Source organism: Lutjanus erythropterus, chromosome 13 (genome assembly GCF_056507025.1).
Source record: "Lutjanus erythropterus isolate fLutEry1 chromosome 13, fLutEry1.hap2, whole genome shotgun sequence".
Classification (NCBI taxonomy): Eukaryota; Metazoa; Chordata; class Actinopteri; order Lutjaniformes; family Lutjanidae; genus Lutjanus; species Lutjanus erythropterus.
In genome coordinates, this window is record NC_139329.1 from 12,253,252 (window position 1) to 12,274,556 (window position 21,305).

Consider the following 21,305-nt stretch of genomic DNA (forward strand, 5'->3'; position numbering starts at 1 on the left):
ATTTTCAAACATATAAACCCCCTCACACACACCAAAAAAAAAAAGGAGGGGTGAGTGAGACTTTATAGTGACTAACCACAAATATGTTGCACCCCAAATTAGACAAGATTTGGATGAAAGATTTTCAAGATATACTAACTCTAAAGTTTGACCTGATGGTGGCGCTGCAGGAAAGGTCACATCATCACCAAAACCAATAGGGTTCATACTCTTGTGGTCATTAATGTTGTCAGTAAATTTGACAGGATTTTTGAGAAGATTGACCCCAAGGGTAAAATGTGTTAGTAATATTTGAGGATAATAGTAGGGTTAAGTGCTTCATAGCAACTTTGCTGCCAGATTGGCTACATTGGTTTGTATATTTATAGGAATCATTTTATGATCCTAAACAAAACATGGAATCTAATGGCTCAAAAATGTGTTACAGATTGTCATCTTGCTCAAAATCAAGATTATTCAGACAAATTATACTTTGTTCACATCATTTACAGATTATTATCGTAAAAGCGCTAAAAACAGATGAAGCTGCACATTTGTGTCAGCCAAGCTCCCTGGTGGTGTAGTGGCTAGGTTTCAGTATGCTTAGGACTGCCGCCTAGATTTTCGTCCTGTCAGAGTGCAATAAGAGTTCATAGACTCCAGCCTCTGATTGTGTCTCAGATACGGTGACAGTCCTGAACAGACAGACTCATCTTTTATTACGATTGATTTTTATGAAGCTGGATTTTTAATAGTTTTCTGGAAAAGTGTGTACAATGATAATATAGGTGAATCCATGAATAACAGGGCCACCTGCTCCAATCAGTGTTCTCACTCTTTTGCATTCTAAGTGCAGTTTACAAGTGCAGCTTTAAATCAGCATGGTGTACTCTAGCTATGCTCGTAGACTAAAAAAACGCTAACAAAACTTCTCTAACTAAAGGTTCGCGTGGCTACAATAAGCAGTGTTCTGCTAGCTATCAAATTCTGGACGCACTCCCTCTGATGCTCACCTGTCACTCATGGAGAGAAATCGCCATTTTGTACAGCAGAGAGAGAGATGCTCACATTTTCCAACAAAAGAATAAACTGTTTGCAAAATACTACTGTATAATTCTTTTTCATTATGCTAGCTCCTAAAAAAAAAATCAGTTTTCCTTGCAATATCCTGCACGTTCACCAGTTCCCGTGTCACATTGTTAACAGCAGCTCACATATTGCAGTGTAGGTTGTTGACAGACAAGGTTACCTTCTTTTTTGTTGGGGGATGGGGGGATGGGTGGAGGGGATGGGGGGCAGGCAAAGAATGAGGAGACACTTAGCAAACACAAGAATGACACTTACAAAACAAAAACAGTTGGCTAAATCTTTAAGTGTTGGGTGATGGGTGTGGTCGGGGATTTTAGTAGCAATGCATATGGTATTTTACAGTGAAGGAGGGAAGAAGATGGTAGACAAAGGGATCTGGAGGAGATAGACGAAGACAGAGAGAGCTGTCCCCACCTTATTCATGAACTTTCCTTCCTGTCTCCCTGCCCTCATTTCCTCTTTGCTGTTATTCCATTCCGTCTCTCTCTTTTCATCCCTCTACACCCTCCCTCCCTCATTCTATGGCTGGCTGACTCCTCAGCAGGACACCTCCATGGTGTGGGTGACCGTGCCAACTCCCTCGGTGCTGTCGGAATGGGTGCAGGCCCGAGAGCGGGACCCGTCCATGGAGCTGGCGCTGGTCAGGGAGGCTGTCCTGGAGCGAGCCAGGCGGGTCATACTGGCAGAGGGCACTGGGAGGAATGGGGTGGATGGGGTAGGGAGAACAAGAGTTCAGTGTTACTTTTTGTCAAAAAACAAACAAACAAACAAACAAAAAAAACTGTGTGTTAAGATGATGTTGGGGGGATGTGGGGAGTACATGCTAATGTGAAAAACTGAACAATATCCCTTTTTGTAGCTGGTGAGAAAAGGCAGCTGAGTGGCTCCCACAACAGCCATGGATGGTTGGGGTTATTCATTAAAGCTGTTAAAGGGATAGTTCAGATTTTTGAAGTTGGGTTGTAAGAGGTTCTTATCCATAGTCAGTGTATTACCTGCAGTAAATGATGGTCAGCACGCACTCAGTTTTGAGAAACAGCAGGAGCTTAGGAACCTAAACAATGTACTGCTATTGACAGGGTCAGCAGCATAATGTATTTTAGCCACAGCTTTTTTTTCCCCACAGCAGTACATTACTTAGCTTTTTACATTAGTGCTCCTGCTGCCTCTCCGCATAGGGATCATCCCTACTGCCATCTAATTTTATAACACACTGACTATGGATAAGTACTACCTACAAGCACACTTGAAAAAAATCAAAACTGTCCCTTTAATGCATGCACCGTAAAGTGTATACACAGAGACACAAGGAGGAACTCTGGGCTTTGGGGTTGTGTTTTATAAAGTTCAATTATCCAATGAGAGTAGAACTTCATTATTTCATTATATCATTATAAATTTGTGTTAAATTGTTAAGCATTAATCAATTAATTAACCATATTTGAACAAGTGAGTGTGTGGGCCTTCAGTTGAAGATGTTGTTGTTGACCCATCAAACTGTACATACAGTATAGGTCTATATTCATTTTCCCTTTAGCTCCTGAGAGAGATATGAGGCTCTTAAGCTGCTAAATGGTCAACTATATTCACCAGCTAGTCTTTATTTTGTCAGTTACTTGGTTGCTGGTTGGTGATGACTGGAGCATAATTCTCTGCAGGTCCATTACGCACACAGTCATTTGATCAGTTGTTTCTACAGATGTTAAAAAAAAAAAACTGTCACTGTTGGGTGCAAACCTCATATCTCTAGCTTGTTTTCACAAATCACTGCTACAGGTCACCTTGTATGTCTGTCTGTGTGTTTTACAAATATTTAACCATTTTAAAGTATTAAAAAGAGATACTAACTTTGACTAAGAAACCTTCAATTAGTTTAAAACACTGTCTTTATTTCATTTCCTGAAAAGTAACCGTTTTGGACATAAAAGACGGCGACAACACACATTTTGATTAGTGCAATTTTAAAGAGCTGATAACTTCAGTTTTTATTATGGGCTTTAGCAGTAATAAAACTCAAGAAGACATTTAAGCCCAGAGCCAGAAAGGATCATTTTGAGTCTCAAAGGTACACCCTTTAGTGTTGCATATTATGCTTATGCAGGTTCAGCAGTTAAACACAATAAGTGCATCACCCTCAGGACAATTTAACTTTTTAGTCTGTGTTCAGTCAGCAGGTTATGTTGTTTCTTTAGCTTCTCATTTGATTACAGGAACTTCATTTGGTGTATTAGTTTAAAGCCTAAACTATTACCTCTTTGATGATGGTAGTATTTAAAGACATCTGTTGCAAAGTTAGTCCAAAAGGCTTTGCTCAAAGCTAGCTGAAGGCCATGCAAAGAGCAGTACTGGAGATGCAATGGCAAAGGAATGGGAGAAGGGGAAGTGAGGGCAGTATATTTTTCCGTGAGAGGAAAAATTATTTTTGGTAAAACAAATATGGGTTTTAATGTAAAAAAATAATATTTTAACAAAAAAAAAAAAACATCAGAAATGACAACAAAAGTAAAGGTTATTTCATAACAGCCTAAAATATTGTATTCATAACCAAATCAAATTAAAATAAATTTCAAAATGCCAATGTCATCAAACAGGGCAGCAATAAGAGGTCAGAGCTGGACGGGGAGGAGGAAGTACCTGGCCCTCCACTCAACCTCCGATCCTTCACATAAGCGACTGAGAGAACGGGGCAAGGGAGACAGAGGGCAAGATTAACACAGCTCGTGTCCCTCCGCATGAAATACATGATATCACAACACACTGAGACATTACTACAACATTACTGCTGAAAGAACATACGGTCCCACTTTATCTACTGTTCACTAACAAGCTGTTCTTTGTATCAAATTAGACAAAAATAGAAATAATATCTTCTTTATTAGACAGAAGTTACACCCTAATTAGCCAGCCTTAATTAGATGGTATTTGACCCTTATTTAGACCCTTAATAAACTTAATTGGAGGGCAATTTCGGACACATTCCAAAAGACCTGTTCTGTAAACTAAAGTCTATTATTCCCATCTGTTGACACTTATTAAACTTTATTAGAGGGTAATTAGGGACACATTACAACAGAAATGTTCTGCAAACTAAATCACATAGCTACTACTGTAATATGTCCCAAATTACCCTCTAATGAAGTCTAGTAAGTGTCTAACAGTGGGAAGTCATACACTTTAGTTTACATTACAGTTCTGTTGTAATGTGTTCCTACTTACTTTCTATAAAAGTCTAATAACAATTTGTTGCATATTATTAATGTACTGTAAAATTAAGTGTGTCCTAACTTTTTGTAAGAAATTGCCACAAAGACAAAGACATAAACTTACATGTAAAATCACACTCACTTACTAACGACAGTCTTTTTTTATGGATACTTACTGTAGCCCATTCCCTGCAGGAAATACTTGAAGGCTTCGGTCAGTTTGCCAGGCTGAAAAACAACACATCAGAATTTTCATTTCACTGAATTTGGAATTAACAGTGTCAATTATGGATTATCTGGATGATTTTTTCATTAAGTGTATGAACAGGCAGCGGGTTGATTGTGCAAGTTGTTACCTGTGTGAGCTGAGGAAGTCCGCCAGAGTCAGCCATCTAACGTGAGGAGAAAGCAACAATTAACCAAACTGCTAATCGCTCACAACTAGAGGAACTACAGCAAATTTAGACATGATTTTATTGGTTAGTCTGTTTGTTTTTCTGTCAGTACATCTTAATTCATGTAAATTTAATATTGTACAAGTTGAATATTTCAAGTTTGGGTGTCCCAGCTTCCCAGGTGATGAAAATGTGGACATAACTGTAACATCTCCTGTTTCAGACTGCCTGGAGACCTTTCTTACATGTCAACTTTTATTTTTTTGTCTGTTTTCAAGTCAGGGTAAAATGCTCCCCCCAAAAATGGGTTATGTATCACAGAATTCAGATTCGTTTTCTTTTGCCTGATATATGACTTCTACTATTACTAAGATTAACTTGTTATTGTAAATTCTCTTTTGTGTCTCTTATTGTCATTTAATTTCTTTGTATGTATATGTATTTTGCTAAATCATGTTTCATAGATTAAAGCTACTATAGGAAACTTTGATATTTTGTTGATTATGGAGGCCGCTGTGGACAAAAAACATAGTATTTCCAGCAAAAATTTGTCTTTTGGCTGCTCCTGTTAAGCATAGACTTTTTATGTTGGATTCCCCTCCTGATGGGAATGCCAATCAGCTGCTTCCAGTTGTTACAAAAACAAAGACTCCTTTTTCCTCTTTTTTGTAACAAGGGGGTAAATGTTTTATTATTATTATTATTAATAATAATATTACATTTTTATTTGATTAGTTTGAATCTCAAAAGTACAGATTTACTGTGTAGGGTATATAAAAAAGAAAAATAAGCTGTTTCTTTCGCTAAAGGTGGACTGAACAATACAGTTTATATGTTGGTATAAAATGTTCACTGAACATTAGTTTTGTGTGAATTAGGAATAAAATCATTATTTTCCGTATGTAAACAGTGTATCTAAAGTGAAATTGTGCTTGCACAGCAAATCAGACTCTTTGTCCAATGATGGACAACACGTTGGTAGGTCAGAGAAGGACAAACCTTGAGGAAGGTGGTGTTTGTTGGGTCCAGTTTGGAGTTGCACTCGACCTTCAGGACAAAAACATCAGATTGAACTCAATAAAGTAAAAAAAAACAAACTGTAGCAACATAAAACATATTAATTTTATGGTCAGGTCTTTGAGAGTAACTGTGGAGTTATTATTAGTTATTTATGTAGTTCATAAATGTGCACAGGGATGTCATTATCTGTGTCTGATCAACCAACAGTATTGTCTGTATCTGTATTCAGACAGATTACGGCAGCGAAAATTAATATATACACCTAAAAACTACACCTTCAAAGCTTCATTTTGACGTAAGTTAGGTTATGGGGTTTTGAAAGAAAATAAGCCAGCAGCTCTGACTCCACTTCCTCCTCCTTGATGTAAGAGTTTCTTTAAGTGATAGCTGGAAACGGTCGCTGTTGGCTGACAGTCCTCTATTGGCCAAACTGTGGTACATGAGCTTCTCTAGTGGTACATGGGGGGATATCAGAAATATTTTCTTAAAAGGAAATAAATGAATTGAAAAATATATAATACTAGCAAAATAATGCAAAACGTCAAATGGAAACACATAAAATATGAGATAACTGAAATGTAAGTTAAAATAAGTTTTGTCTTTCCTGTATTTTTGTTTCAGTATCGACCTGCTACATAGTCTTGACCATGCATGTAGTCGGCACATACATCAGCCATGACCATCAGTAGTTACAAGCTAAACTGTGATGGCAAGATAGTAAGCAGGGGTTAAATGAAGAGACTTAAAATAAAATGCTTCAAAAACACTGAAATTGTGGCTTCATATGGGAACTATTATGAAAAGAAGTGCAGACCAGGAGTATGAATATTTTCATACTGCTGCAAAGTGGACAACAGTGAACTGAGTGTTACTGGTTACTTAAGAAGCACCAGTTAAGTCTCCACAGCACCTGCTACCACTAAACGCCACAAAACAGTTAGGTTGAACTTGGAGAGCTCAGTATTTTCTGAGGTGTGGTATAAAAAAATCTTGAGAAACACTTGCTCTATTGTAAACAGAATGGGCATTTTCTTTATCTTGTGCTACAAAATCATCTACAATGATATAAATGGATTTGAAGAAACTGCACATGCTGTATGAATTATAATGAGAACAATGATCTGTTATTTTATTGATTTGTGCTTTCCCAAATAACTTATTTGGATTCGGGGGCATCCCTAATGGAGGCTGACTATATTAGTCCATGTGTGTGAGTGACCCAGATGCTGCAGTGTGCTGCAGAGATGAGTCACTCCAGCAGGCTGAGAGCACAGCCGCAGCCCAGACACATACACAACTACACACACAGTACACAGATGTGCACAGATACATGACCACTCACCCTTGTGGACACATACAAACACACAAGACAGAGCCAGTGTGATACACACAGAACATAGTTTTGCTCTCTGCTGTATTTAATCTTTAATCCTTCACACGGATTGCCAAATTAGTTTTACTGCCCACATGATGTGTATGGAGACACAACAGAAATACATGTATTCATGTGTTTCTTTTCACAAAATGTTTTCTTCAAAGCTCTTGTAATGAAGATTGTTTTCATGCACTGTTATGTTGTCAGATGATAATTACAAATCACATGCAGATTTGGAAATTTACAACAAAACATGTGCGAATGAGCTGCAAAATATGCAAATATAAGCATCTCTCAGTGTATTCCACTTTCTGCTGCTCGGCTCACTCTGTGTAAAGGAATGCGTCAGAGGAGTGGGGGCAGACGCAGCAGCCTCAGCGGGTCATATCAGCGGATATGAAATATTAACATGACCTCCATCTGTCACATCCAATAAAATAACCTTTGTTTACATCTCTCACTTCCTCCGTCACTCTCCATCTCTCCATCTTCCCCTCTTTCCAAGATGTTTTATAACAACCTTCCCTCCCTCTGTGTCTACCTCCGCCCCATTCTTCCATCTGACAGAGAGCAGTGGTTTGATTTCAAATTGAACATGCGGCAGATTAACTGGTGCAGAAGCAGAAATATCTGGGACACTTTAAACTAGGAAACCCGAGACAGAGCGAGGCCATCTGGCCTCTGGAGAACACACACACATACACACACCTATACTATCAAAGACATGCACGCAAAGACACAGATGGAGAGACAGAGTGAGAACACACACACACTTTGTCCCTGGGGCTGCAGCGAGAGTGAATCAGGTCTATGCTAGCTGACCTGTTTCTGTTTTACTGAATGAGGGCAAACAGTCACTAACTGGATTTACATGCCAAGTACAAAACACTGAACAGGGCAGAGGGGAGGGTTTAACATAGCTTTTACATATTTCTGAGGCACATCTATTTTGAAGTTACCTCAGTGGGAAAGTTCAAGGACCGAGTTAAAGGAGGAAGATAGCTGATGAAACAGAGATACTGCATGATGAGATGAGATGAAACAGATCGATAAAGGGAGGAAAGATGACCGACTCACCACTCCCTCCTCAGCAGGGGCATTGTCTCCCACCACCAGCATCACAGGACACCTGCAAAAACATGCAGAATATTTAGTTCAGAGGTTCCCACTTCTTTATCAGCCAAGAACCCCTTAAAGGAGCAATGTGTAAAAATGGTCTGTCTAAAAAGACTCATGCAGTCCAAATGGCAAGCCATAGACCATATATTAAACAGGTTCAAATCCTATTTAATATACCATGTATGGTTGAAGCTAGTTGTTTCCCCTGCCATCACCTCCCTAGACTCGAGAAAGCTCAGGTAGGCTGCAGGAACAGTGCAGGAGTGCAAGGTTGTCTGCCGATGTAAAAGCTAAGCCCTTTTTCCTGAAAACAAAAGCCTGTTGCTCTGAAAATACACACTGGCAGAGTTGGGGTTCAGTGACTATCTGCCATACTGCCTGCCATATGTTTCTAAAAGATTATTAATGATTTCTCATGAACATACACTACACTGTATCTATAGCGTTGTTGTAGGAGAAACAAGTATATCACGCATGGTCATGTATGATTTAGAACAGTAAATATATTATAGATTTCTACCTTAAAAGATAGACAATATACCCAGGATCCCCTCATGTATATCCCTTTGAATAATTTGACATATTTTTTAGCATTCCTACTTGGTTATGTGAAAAAACAACACAAGAGAATCATATTAAAAATATATTAGACGTGTGTGAGTGTGTTTCACTCTAAGCACACACATAAAATAAAATGCAGATTCTGTGAAATACATCATGTGATCACAAAATATTATTTTGTCTTGCATTAGACGAGTGACCAAGAGAAAATGGCGGCTCAACTGCAGGAGGAAAACTTTGGAACAACATGGACTTCATGACATGTAGAGAAACCTGATGCACTTTTAATGGAAAAGCAATAGCAGGTAAAGGGAACAAGATGTAATTTCAAGTCGTTCTAATCCACAAAAACAGACTGTCATCACTGAAGCAGAAAGATGAATGTGACTCGTTCAAAACATTACTTCAACTACTTCTGCAACACACTTATTAGAGTGAAGGAGACGTTGTGTGAGTGAGTAATGATTGCTAAAAGTCAAATCATAAAATAAATGCAGGTTGTATGGAGCCCTTTTGGCTTGTTTTTGTTTTTTTATGTATCATGACAATTAAAATGAATGAATCTGAAACATTTTCATGGGCCCATTGGCAGTGTGCCACAGACTGGGGGTCTCTGGACCTCTATTTGAGAACCACTAATTTAGACAATTAGCTGGACGTTACTGTGACTGTATCAGAGTTGTGCTTACATTTTGAGTATTAGGGATGAAAAAACTCCAAATATTATACAGTATTTTTAGCTATAAGCAAAAGTTCAAATTTGCGAAGCTTGAACTAGCAAATATTTAGCATTTTCTTCTTGATAACTGAGTTAAACAAGTAATTGATTATCTGCAGACTCACTTCAGGGTCTTGGCATTGATCACCGTCCCACTGCGATTCATCTCCAAGTCCCTCCGACTGAAAGAGATGAGACATTGTGGCTGTTAAAATATGTGTGTTGATGTGTTTAAGTGTGTGTGTGTGTGTGTGTGTGTGTGTGTGTGTGTGTGTGTGTGTGTGTGTGTGTGTGTGTGTGTGAATAGGATATTGCATTTGTCCACCTGTTGTACATGTTCCAGAAAAGCTGCAGGTTGAACTGGTTGATGGTGTTGTTGATCTGTTGCCGGTAGCTCTGCACCAGCTCTGTGTTGTTCATCAGCTCCTCCTGCAGAAACACAAACACACAAACTGGATCAGAACCTTCGTAAAGATGCTACAGTGAATTAATAGTTCATAGGCTGAAGCAAGATTTGTAGTGAAATTCATCAAATAGGGCTTTTCAGGCATTGGATGTTCTAGTAAAATTTTTCCCTGCTTTGTTTTGTCTATTTTTAAAAAGTAGGGGAGACCAGGGGCAATTGTAACTGGGTGCAAATGTAACACACTCAATTCCTCCAGGCAGAAACAAGCTCAGGGGCAATTGCAACACATGATCCAATATATTCACCATGTTTGTCTGTGTTGACATACTTTTCTGTTAGAAATCAAACATATTGAATTAAATGTAAATGTATTTATAACTCAAAAAATTAAAATCTAGTTACTACTAGAGTAGTTGCCCAATCTTTGGTGAAAATAAAAACATTTTTAGATTTTTGCTTTAAATGCATATGATGCCTGACATCTAAAAGAATTTGGTTCATATAAAACTTACAAAAAAACTTATACTTCAGCAGTAATGTAATTACTTTGTGTTATGCTATTATTTGAGATACAGTGGGTTAATGTAACTTATCTTTCAGGGGTACAAATGACCACAGCACCTGTTACAACTGCCCCCACCAAGCAGGCAATTGTAACACTATGACTTCTTGCATTAAATTCAATATTATAGTATTTACCTACCTTAACAGTGAAACCAACTCATTTGTATTATTAATTCATGCATATATATTGTCTGTGGACTATGAAGAAAATTGTAAAAAATGTTAGAATTGTCCCCGGTCTCCCCTACCAGAAAATATAGAAAACTAGAGTAGCAAACAAAAAAAACAGTTACTGTCCAATTTCACTCCTGGACTTTGAAGTTACCTGGCTGAAGAGATGTGGCAGCACAGTATCTGGCAGAGCGCTGGTCAGACCTGAGAGCTGGGAAAAAAAACACAGGGAGACTTTTGTTTATAGGTCTGGATGTGAAAGTGTACGTGTATCCACCCCCCAAAAAAAGCAGCATGGTGTAACAGACAGGTACCTTGGTGGCAGCCCAGTCAATCCAGCCTTTGCCATTGGGGTCGATGTTGAGCAGAACCAAACCCTCCACCAGGTCAGGGAAGATCAGCTGAGAGCAGAGCACACGGTGTCACATGTAAGACTGGTCTTGGATTCTGAGGTAGTGCACTTTGACTTAAAACACACCAGAGGTGTCAAACATATAGCTCACAGGCCAGAAATGGTCCACCATGGGTCCAATCTGGCCAACTGGATGACTTTGCAAAGTGTAAAAAACTGCAGTCATTCATTCCAGACTGGAATACAGTTCTCTGAAAAATGCAACAAGCAGCTAGCTAGCAACATCTAGCAAGAAATGCACCATTATGTTAAATAAATTTGGACTTCATCTTTCAAACAAGTTGTTTAATTAATAATAAAGAAGTAAAATACTGTCATACAGTTCCAAATTAAATGTTCTGTGCATTTGTAGATCCACTGTGATCATGTATATTGCAATGCACATGTAGTGACAGTAGACTGACTGAATGAGGAAAACACAACTGTTCATCATCTGGTGTGTAAATGGGTGGTTCATTAATAATTGCGAACATTTTCAGACCAACCCGAAGTTGGATTGGGTGGTATTTCATTTCCCGTGTGTCATTCATAACTGGGCTTATTCTGAACGGGTTGCGTGTGTACAGTACAGCACAGTACAGAGCAGGAGAATCATCATGTTACTTACAGCAAGCTTGGCCAGAATGTAAGCTCCAGCTCCAACTCCGATCCCAACGATGCTCTTAAATCTAAAAAGATTATTAGCCCATCAGACACAATGTTTTTAGGATAATGAATAGTTCAAATGTGTGCAGGCTACACTGATACCTTGTTACAGAATGGTATTGTTTGCTGCACTGATTGAAATTCATGCCTGTGCAGAGCTCAGCTGAGACTGGTACTGAACGTCCTGGCTAAAATCACATCCTGCTGGCAAGAAACATTTTCATTTGATATTTTCTGCTCTACAAACTACAGAAACTGCTCAGGAATCAAAGATCACAGCCATGAAGCCACACTTGCACATCAGAGCTTCATTCTCTTTTATTTTCTTCATTAACTGACCTGACGTTTTTTCCCCAGGATGATTTTGAATGTGCCAAAAATATCTAATAGTATTGAAGTGAAGAGGGAAAATGAACAGATACCAATGCAAATTTTGTATATAACACAAAGGGGACAGATGTGATAGATTTGTGTTTTTCAAGCGATTAAAAACACATTATTTTTGCCAGCTTGTAGAGTAAAAGCAGGACATGATGTCCCTGCAGATGGCTCTCATTAAAACATTGGCTGAGCCGGCTCTGAGAATAAATGTGTCATTTATAAGCAAAGAGCACCAACCCAAAGTGCTGCACCACAGTGGGCAGCATCCCAGCCAACTGGTCCATAGTAGGGTACTGGTACCTGTGGAGGAAAGGACACGACATTGGGTCATGATTTGCTTCACAATGCTGTGTTTGTGTGTGTGTGTTTGTGTGTGTGTGTGTGTGTGTGATTAGTACAAAGCATTGCATCTGTTTTTTTCTTGTAATCATGATACATTCAAATTATTTATGAATACTTTAAACTGAGTAAATTAAGAAAATCCTAAATTACTCACCTAATCATCATCATCATCATCATCATCATTATTGTCATCATCATCATCATTATTGTCATCATCATCAATAGCCAATCCCCTCATTTTGGCTGGATTGCAGCATTTTGTTCTTCTTTTAGCTAGCTAACAAACAACGCTTTGTTAAGGAACAGAGCAGCTAAAAGTTAACAGTTTACTAAGTTCCCAACAGCACTTAGATTTATTTTTATTTATTAATTTATTTTAATTTGGTTAACCAAGCTCTCCATATTGATTTCCATCTCTGTTTAGTGTGACTGTAAATCACTAAACTTGGATTTACTAAATGGGGATTAGTTGTGAACTGTGCAACAGTGCTCTGCTTAAGTTATGATCTGGTTTTACTCATTTTAAACCTAGCTTTGCTAAAATCTGATTAGGAACAATTTAAGATTAAATTAATCTTTACTGGTGCAACCCAGTGTTTAAATAGTAAAGCATTATTCATTCATTTGTTTATTATTATGAAGTTTATGTCTGGTCATTGGTATTGTATTTTGTGTGTGTGTGTTTTGTACCCCTGTGGCAACTGTGACGCTCCAATCTGCTGTCCCGGGGCGTCGACGTGGCAGACCACAAAGTGCTTGGTGATCTCCTGCATGTCTTCATTGTTGAAGAACGTGTTGAAGCACAGCTTGTCTGCAGGAGAGCAAGGGAGGAGAGGAAATAGGCAGTGGTAGCATGGGGTGAGTGGATAGACAGATAGGGGGTAAGGAGGTGGAAAGAAAGCAAAGGGCAGGGCAATGAGGATAAGAAGGAGAGGATGGAGGGATGACAGCAGAGGAATGTGGTCACATGAAATCTGCATCACACTCAGAGAGGACGCTGAAGGTGGCTGTGGCCATCTGTACAACTGATCCTGTGCCAGAAGGAGAAAGCAAAGACTCCTTCCAAAAAAACTGATGTTGTAAAACCCTCATTCACCTCTAAGTTTAACAGAGAACTGACACTATGAATTACTTTATAAATTCATCAATAATAGTATTTTTTGATAGAGCAAATATGAATAAATACAGACATTGCTCAGTGCTTTCATGGTAATGGCTCGCAATATGCAGCAATAGTATCAGTGTCTGTTCTATCATCTCCGCAAGTGAATCTGGCATGAAAACACACGATAATCTACTATAAATGATATATATGATATAAATGATCTGATTCTGATAAATAATGAAATATGCATCCCATGCTTCACTTTGGGAAACTGTGATGAGTATTTTTGACATTTTTTGTTATTCTATAGCAATTAATGGATTGCTCATGAAAATAACTGCCAGATTAATCAAAAATGAAAATAATTGTTGGAATTGGGAGAAACTAAGAAAGTAAACTAAGGAGGGAGCCTTATTCCAAGCTTTGCCTGAGGGGTGGCACTCACACCTTGAAAACCCCTCCACTCTGGTTGTCCACATAAATATATATACCAGTTTTATTTGTTTGTGTCAATTACAATGTCTATTTTCAGAACACTTTGGAACTTATAAACCTCTAACTTTAAGACTTTTGACTTATAATGATGAGGTGAATCAATGTACTGTACAGAGTTCGATCAACTCATTAAATTAAATTTCTAAAAAATGAAAAAATGATCAGCATAATTGCAGACTTTCCATCTTGCACTATTTGAAAGTTTGAACTCTCCTGAGACCCTAATTTTTTACAGTTAGCAGAAAACATGTGATGGGGGCTTTATTTCACAATAATGACCTGCTCACTGTCCATTATCCACTAATTATATGGTTACCCCCCACCACCACCACCAAAAAAAAAGAAATGGCACATGACACATTTATATTAATTTTTAAATGATTATGTACTGAAAAGAATCAATAATTTGACACAAATATTAATTTTAAAATAAAAACTGATTTAATAATTATTTTATTGTTCTTCCAGAGTCTATGATCAGCAACAGTCTGCAATACAGAAATAACAAACATTAGAATGCTGTAATTGACCAATCAGAATTGAGTATTTACCAAAGCCATGTAATAATAATAAATGTTAAATGTAATAATGTAATAAACATACATGTGACTCAAGAGATGTTGGTGTTTTCAAATTCAGTCATCTTAAATTTTTAAGGCAGCCTGGACACTAACTTAACTTATTTTTACAGAGAAATTAGTGTTGAGAATATGTTTGATTTCATGATCATTAAACTCATTTTTATTACGAGGGACTAATTAGCCTTCTGTTGAAATGTAAATCTCTTGTCTTTCTCAGGAAACAAAAGAGATTGATTTTGTTGGTGACTCACTGAGGATGTATTCCTCTATTTCCTGAACCAGTATAGAAAACTGGGAACATTGCATTCTGAAATAGCTCCATGTATAATAGATGTCAGCTCTCCATTTGCCCTCCTCCCACTGGCTCTGTGGTTGGCCTACTTTCAACGCATGTGTGTCAGACTCGGTGAAATCATGCAGCAGCATTATTTCCTCCTCGGGCTCTGGCTGTTAATTAAACGGACCAATTAGCTTGGTAACTGGGTTAGACATGAAAAGTACGAAGGCGGGAAAAGGTGACCGATTCATCTTCACCACGGCGCTGCATGGCACCCAGCTTCTGGGCTTTTCATGTGCACGAAAATTCGGGTGCTACGTAAGGACAGAGGTGGGAAGGTTCTCTCGCGTTCTCATCAGTACGTGCTGATTCATCGGTCAGTGCTCACAGTCAGCACGCTCCTACCAACTCCATGACCTACTTTCTTCCTCTGCATTTTCTTTCTCTCTCGCTGTTTAAACTTTGCTTTCTATCATCTGTCTCCTTCTCTATACTGCTCCCTCATCTCTGTTCTATTTTTAAATCACCCTGCTTGTCTGTCTTTCTTTCTCTTCTCTCTTCGTCAAATTTTCTATTTTTTCCCACTCCCTGCTGTTCTCTCTTTTCTCTTCTGTGTTTTTAATCAAGGACTGGTGGACCACTGTGCCATCTGCTGATTGGGAGCCATTGTAAATGGAACTATAAACTCCCTACCAAATCCTACTTTCTTTTTAACAGTGTAACGCCTTCCTTCCCTCCCTTTTCCTGCTCCTGTATGACCGTGCGCCACAGTCGAGTGATTTAGTGACTGGCTGTGAATACTAATCGCCTTGCGGTTCTGCTGCAGCAGCCATAAAAAAGGTATAATCTGCTCCAGGGCTGCAAAAATTATTGATTCATCAACTATTAATCGACTATTAAAGTAATTGGCAAGTATTTTGATAACTGCTCAATCACTGCCAGTCATTTTCAAATTCTGTGTGTCAAATTCCAGTTTCTCAAATGTGAATATTTTTAGTCCTTTATGACAGTAAACTGAATATTTCGGGTTTGTGGACAAAACAAGAAACTCAAGGACATCTTGGGCTTTAGAAAACAGCAATCAACATTTTTCTCCATTTTGTGGACCAAACAATTAAGTAAATAATCGACAGATTAATTGATAATTAAAAAGTATTGAGAGTTACTTTATTGCATTCTTTAGTCTATAATATTCCACATAATGTATAGTGCCGTGTGATTTTCTTTCATTTGTTCTTCATTTGTGTATTTTTCTGTATTTATTTGGGATTTATTATGTATGTATTATTTTTATGAATAATCAGCTTAAAAATGTTAGTAAAAAGGAAAGAGGACCACTAACGGGCAGATGCACAGACAACAAAAGCCAGATACCCGCAGTCAGCAGAGCCGTGGCTCAGCTCTACTCCATGACACGCTATCCTCCAAACCCCCACCCTCCCCTGTATCCCACCTCCACCCATCAAGGCAGCGCCGCAGCACCACTGGCCCCGCCCCGCCTCCCTCCGCAGGATGGGGATGTTTTTCTGACCTACATTTCATCAGTGCCCCTCACACGCACCCTCTCACTTGCCTCCTCGTCCCTTCCTCTTTTTCTATTTTCATCGCCGCTCGTCACACTTTAAGACAATTCGCCACCCACCACCCCTCCATTGTTTGTTCTGTTTTCATCTCCTCTGCTGCTCTCTGCAGATCTCTCCTCCCTCTCCTGCACACAAGTTTATATCATTATTTTTCCCTTTATTCAATTATCGACCACTCAGGCTGTATTAAATGCTGACATACAGGACATGTTGTGACTTTGTGGAAAGACATGAGCATCCTGACAGTCAACACTCAGCTTTTAGACGTCAAACATAAACCTTGAGGTATTTTTGGGTACCATTACCATTATTATCATTATCAATACCTGTATCTGTTCAACTAACAAAATTATTGGGTTCTGTATCTGTATTTGAAGACTGGAAGTGGGCCTGGTTTATTTCAGAAGTCTGTTCAATGTCAAAATTGCATTTGTGCACTTGTGTAAATTTAACTTCTGAGTCTGTTTATTGTTTGTTGTATATATCGTATATTTTTAATATTTCCCTTTGTTTATATTATATTTCCTCTGGTTTAAGTTGCTCATGTATTTTTATTTATTTTCCTCTTGTTTATATTGCTTGTTTACTTATTATTTATTGTTTTTATTGGTGATTCTTTCTATTTTTGCTATCTGTAATACAGCAGATTTCCCCATAGGGAGACTCATAAAAGATTATCTTGCCTTAAATTGGGCAAATGTTTTATTCTCTAATCTAATATTCATCGGCTGTAATACCATCAAAGCATCAAGGTGATTTAATATGGGCATATAACTAATTATGAAATATATTTCCACATCCACATTGAAAACACATGGTGAGCTATAAAAAATATCCATTGCAATGATGCTGTGTTTATGTTTGTTGATGTGTTAATCTTACTGCAGTTATAATATCTTGAAATAAAATTATAATACTAAAATTAAGTACTTGTGCACAACTGCACCCTTAAAAAAGGGTAACTTTAACATTACTGCATTACATTTTGCAAACAATGTTTTTGCAAATGATAACAGGCATATTCAGATAGAAGAAATATGTTTCCATTCCATTATTTGTGCTTTCCCAAATAATTTTTTTGTAGTTGAGTTGTTATGATGAGAAATCCACGACTTAAAATCTCATTGATTTTATAACATCAGTTTTAACACTTTAGGTACAAGAAACTTCAACACAAAACACAGATGACTCATTTATCATATCAGTACAGTGTTGACACTGGTGACATGGACCTCTTACTAGAGATGATAACAAATGTGTGTGTGTGTGTGTGTGTGTGTGTGTGTGTGTGTGTGTGTGTGTGTGTGCGTGTGTGCAGGTGGTAAGGAGTGATGTGGCATGGAGGCCAATTATCACCTCTGATAAGTGCAGAAACACCTTACTGACAAGTCTGAAACATCTGTCAAGCCACACACACACACATCTTTGGAGTATACTCACGGTTCAGTCCCACATCGTGGTAGGTGAGGATGGCAGGCTTGTTTCCTTTGGGTGCCCCGCGGATCACCACATGCAGCATCCCATAAGGGGTCTCAATGTCATGTTCCTGTGAAACACACAAACACACTCTCACTTACCTAGTGGTTCAAACACACACACCTGAATCCTCCCCGAGAAAAAAACGATCAAGGATCCATAATCTTAAGTGTGTCACATGGTGAGACATGACACATTGATGCGTCATAAACACCACGACTCATTATTTAACCTGCTTTTTATTGAACTTCAGTCAAACACTCCTCCGCCATTAACAGCCAATCTGTGCAGGATTGTTCCTCATTAATCACCATGTTACAGCTGGCAGCAGTGTGACAGACGTGCAGGGGCTCAGTTAGAGAGCAAGGAGGTCTTTCATTAGCGTAAGCTACGACCACAGAGAATCCTGACAGGAAATTATTGACTAAGCATGTTATACTCAGCAATAATTCAGTAAATGGCTTCAAAGGATGCAGAATTTTCATGGCAAAAAAGGAAACCAAGAAATAAGAATATAGAGAGGAGTGAGGTTTGGGAGAAATCACAATTGGACAGACACTAACAAAAAGCCTAACATGAGGGAGATTTTTAATGGAAGGTCAAAATTGGGTATTAGGCTTCTTATATCACAATTTCTTACAACATAAAACACTTGGACATTAATTTAAATTTAGCACTTAGAACACACACACACACACACAAACAAACAGTATGTTGCTTTGGTTTTCCAATCATTTAAAAATTATTTGGCACAAAATAAAAGTTAAGATCTCAAGTGGCTCCAAACATTTGATGTGCATCCAAACCTCTCTTGTTATGACCCACATTTTGTAATCATCTGCTGGTCAGAGCAGCTAAACTCAAAATGGAGGTGGGAGATATGTGATACCACGAGCTGCGCAATGTAGACACACACACACACACACACACACACACACACACACAGACACACACACACACACACACACACACACAGCAGAGTGGTGTTTTGGGATTATTATGCCTGCCTTTAAAAGCCTTTACTGATGCTGCCGACTCTAATATTTACGTAGCCGTTAAAACCAAACAAACATAGATCTGATACACACTGATACACCATCATCACTGTCCTCCCCTCAGCATGTTTTCACACCTGAAGCTATTCAGAGACACTGACTGAAAATCCTCTGTCAACCTGCAACTGTCAATCTCAACAGCAGCTATTTGTGTTACGCATTCACTATGGAGTGATTTAAATAGCTCCCAATGACTCACAGCACAGACACAAACAGCACTTTTGGATGCGACTAACAACTCAAATTCTGCATAATCCTCCCTTGCAGCCGATAGTCATGCAGTGATGAGTTAATCCAGCCAGATTATCTCTCTATTATTTCAGCATCAACATCGGTGTTATCTCCAATCAGCATTCTAATTTGAGGCAGTTACAGCATCAGAGGGTTTGTCCGCAATCTGCTTTCAGTGACCAGACGCTGGTGAATATAAGGGGACATTTCATAAACACACAAGTTCCTGATGACCTTCAGATGTCCAGGAGAAAAAACACACTTGACAATATTTACAACATCTCTTATCCAGCTTTCAAAATAAGATGATTGATGCTCCACAGTAACATGTTTAATTTGATTTAAATTTAAAAGTGGGCTCAAAAAGGAGCGAAAAAAATCTCTGCTACATCACAAGGAAACTGAATCAAAAAGTCATTGCGTTAATTTTCTTTCTTCACAAACACACCTTCACTCATCTGTTTCAAGGTTGCTAAAATGGATGATACTGCAGAAGGATTAACACGTCAGCTACACACCATGTAAACACACACATGCTCATGTGTTTATCCGCAGAGGTATGCGCATTGGTGCATTGCTATGTTGGCAAGCTTAAGTGTGTCAGTGGGCCACAGTCAAAGAATGACCCATCATTTGACACAGATACTGCAGTTTGTTTTTCTCAGTGCAGAATATAAAGACAAAACATATTCCGTACAGCTGCGAGCAAAACTGTTTCTGAATAATATTACCTTTTATTTTTTCAAAATAAATATATCAAATTTTACATTTAGAGGCAGCACAAGCAGCTCAAAAACCATCAGACAACTGAGCAAAGATAAAGAATTCCAATGTAGTTGACATCAGATCCAAATACAGAATATATAGTTAAATCACTCTCACACACACACACACACACACACACACACACACACACACTCAGGTACATTATGCATCCTTCATCACACACTCACCCCATCCCAGCACTCAGGCATGGCTGCACAGTGATTGTTCTCTCAGCTGATGAGGAAGAAGAAGAGGAAGAGGAGTGTGCAGACAGGCAGACGAGCAACCAGGCCTCTCCTGTTTGAAAGGACTAGGTCCTGGTGAGCACCTGCTGGAGGATGGACAGTTGGATGGGAAGTAGATGCTGCAGGCTGCTGCAGTGTCTTTGTCTGCTCTGTACTGCTCCCACCCAGACTCTTAAGCTCCGAGCTGCAGCCCTCCTCCTCCTCCCCTTCTCCTCACGCTCTATAGACACCCAGTGCAGGGTGTGGGGCAGGCTGCAGACGATTGGCTCAGAGTGCTGCCTCCCCTGCACATGATTGGTCAGCTGTCCCGTCAGTCCTCAGTCTGAAGGCACTCTCTCTCTCATCAGCACCACTGCTCCAGTTTTGATCTGCTTCTGTCTCTCTGATTTCCTCAGCGACCTTGTTACATTCCAGCATTTTGGAGGAAACAAAACAGCTGCTATTCATGAATGAGCTGCTGTGAGGCCAAATAATTTAATAAAATATTAGGAGATCTGTGAGTCTGCAGTTAACCTGCGCATAATATGTTGTGCAGCAGTGACTAAGTGATTATGCAGTGACCACAAGTTTCACTGCCCCGATTGCTTGTAGGCCATCCAGTCAACATCCAGTCCATGAAAGTCAGATCAAACTCTCAAACTAGGCACTGCTGGTCAAATGTGGATCATGATTCTGTCACTACATGACCTATTCTTCCCCTAAAATGTTTGCAGAAAGATATTTTAGTGTCCTGTTTAGCTGTAATACAAAGTAGGTTGCAACTAGGCTGCTGCCATTTTTGCCCTGCTTGGAAATGGACCAAGCACCTCTATGTCACGTGTTTTTGTTGATCTGATTGGTTGTAGATCATATTTCTTTGCTCTGACTGGATGTAGGTCCGTCTGATTGCAGGTGTGCATTTTGGTCTGTGCATGTTGACAACATCCCTTCGAAACTGAAAATGAACCAAAACGTTCTAGACCAGAGGTTTTTGGGAGTGGGAGTGAGGCCTCTCAAGGGGGAGGCTCCAAACAATTTCAGAGAAGGCTCAGTGATTAGAAGTAAAAGAATATAACATTAGTTACATTAGCTATCTAACTAGGCATTTTCATGTGGAAAAGTTACATATTATA

The 21,305-nt window shown here is 38.9% G+C and overlaps 1 protein-coding gene across 5 annotated transcripts in view; it reads right to left on the minus strand.

Moving 5' to 3' along the window:
- Positions 1-1,249: 1,249 nt before the first annotated feature.
- ndrg4 (NDRG family member 4) overlaps positions 1,250-21,305 on the minus strand; it is a 58,326-nt gene continuing 38,270 nt past the window's right edge. For 2 of the 5 annotated variants that reach the window (XM_084733768.1, XM_084733770.1), the window contains 14 exons: positions 17,862-17,967; positions 13,071-13,191; positions 12,276-12,338; positions 11,620-11,680; positions 10,915-11,001; positions 10,755-10,811; positions 9,785-9,888; positions 9,585-9,641; positions 8,139-8,190; positions 5,666-5,713; positions 4,628-4,663; positions 4,448-4,499; positions 3,703-3,741; positions 1,250-1,760 (listed from right to left, as the gene is read on the minus strand). In XM_084733768.1, the coding sequence (XP_084589894.1) occupies positions 1,606-1,760; positions 3,703-3,741; positions 4,448-4,499; positions 4,628-4,663; positions 5,666-5,713; positions 8,139-8,190; positions 9,585-9,641; positions 9,785-9,888; positions 10,755-10,811; positions 10,915-11,001; positions 11,620-11,680; positions 12,276-12,338; positions 13,071-13,191; positions 17,862-17,967 (1,038 nt within the window). In that variant the 3' untranslated portion in view covers positions 1,250-1,605. Of the gene's footprint in view, positions 1,761-3,702; positions 3,742-4,447; positions 4,500-4,627; positions 4,664-5,665; positions 5,714-8,138; positions 8,191-9,584; positions 9,642-9,784; positions 9,889-10,754; positions 10,812-10,914; positions 11,002-11,619; positions 11,681-12,275; positions 12,339-13,070; positions 13,192-17,861; positions 17,968-20,136; positions 20,381-21,305 lie in introns of those variants that run through there. The other 3 variants (XM_084733772.1, XM_084733773.1, XM_084733769.1) reach the window with 3 other exon arrangements.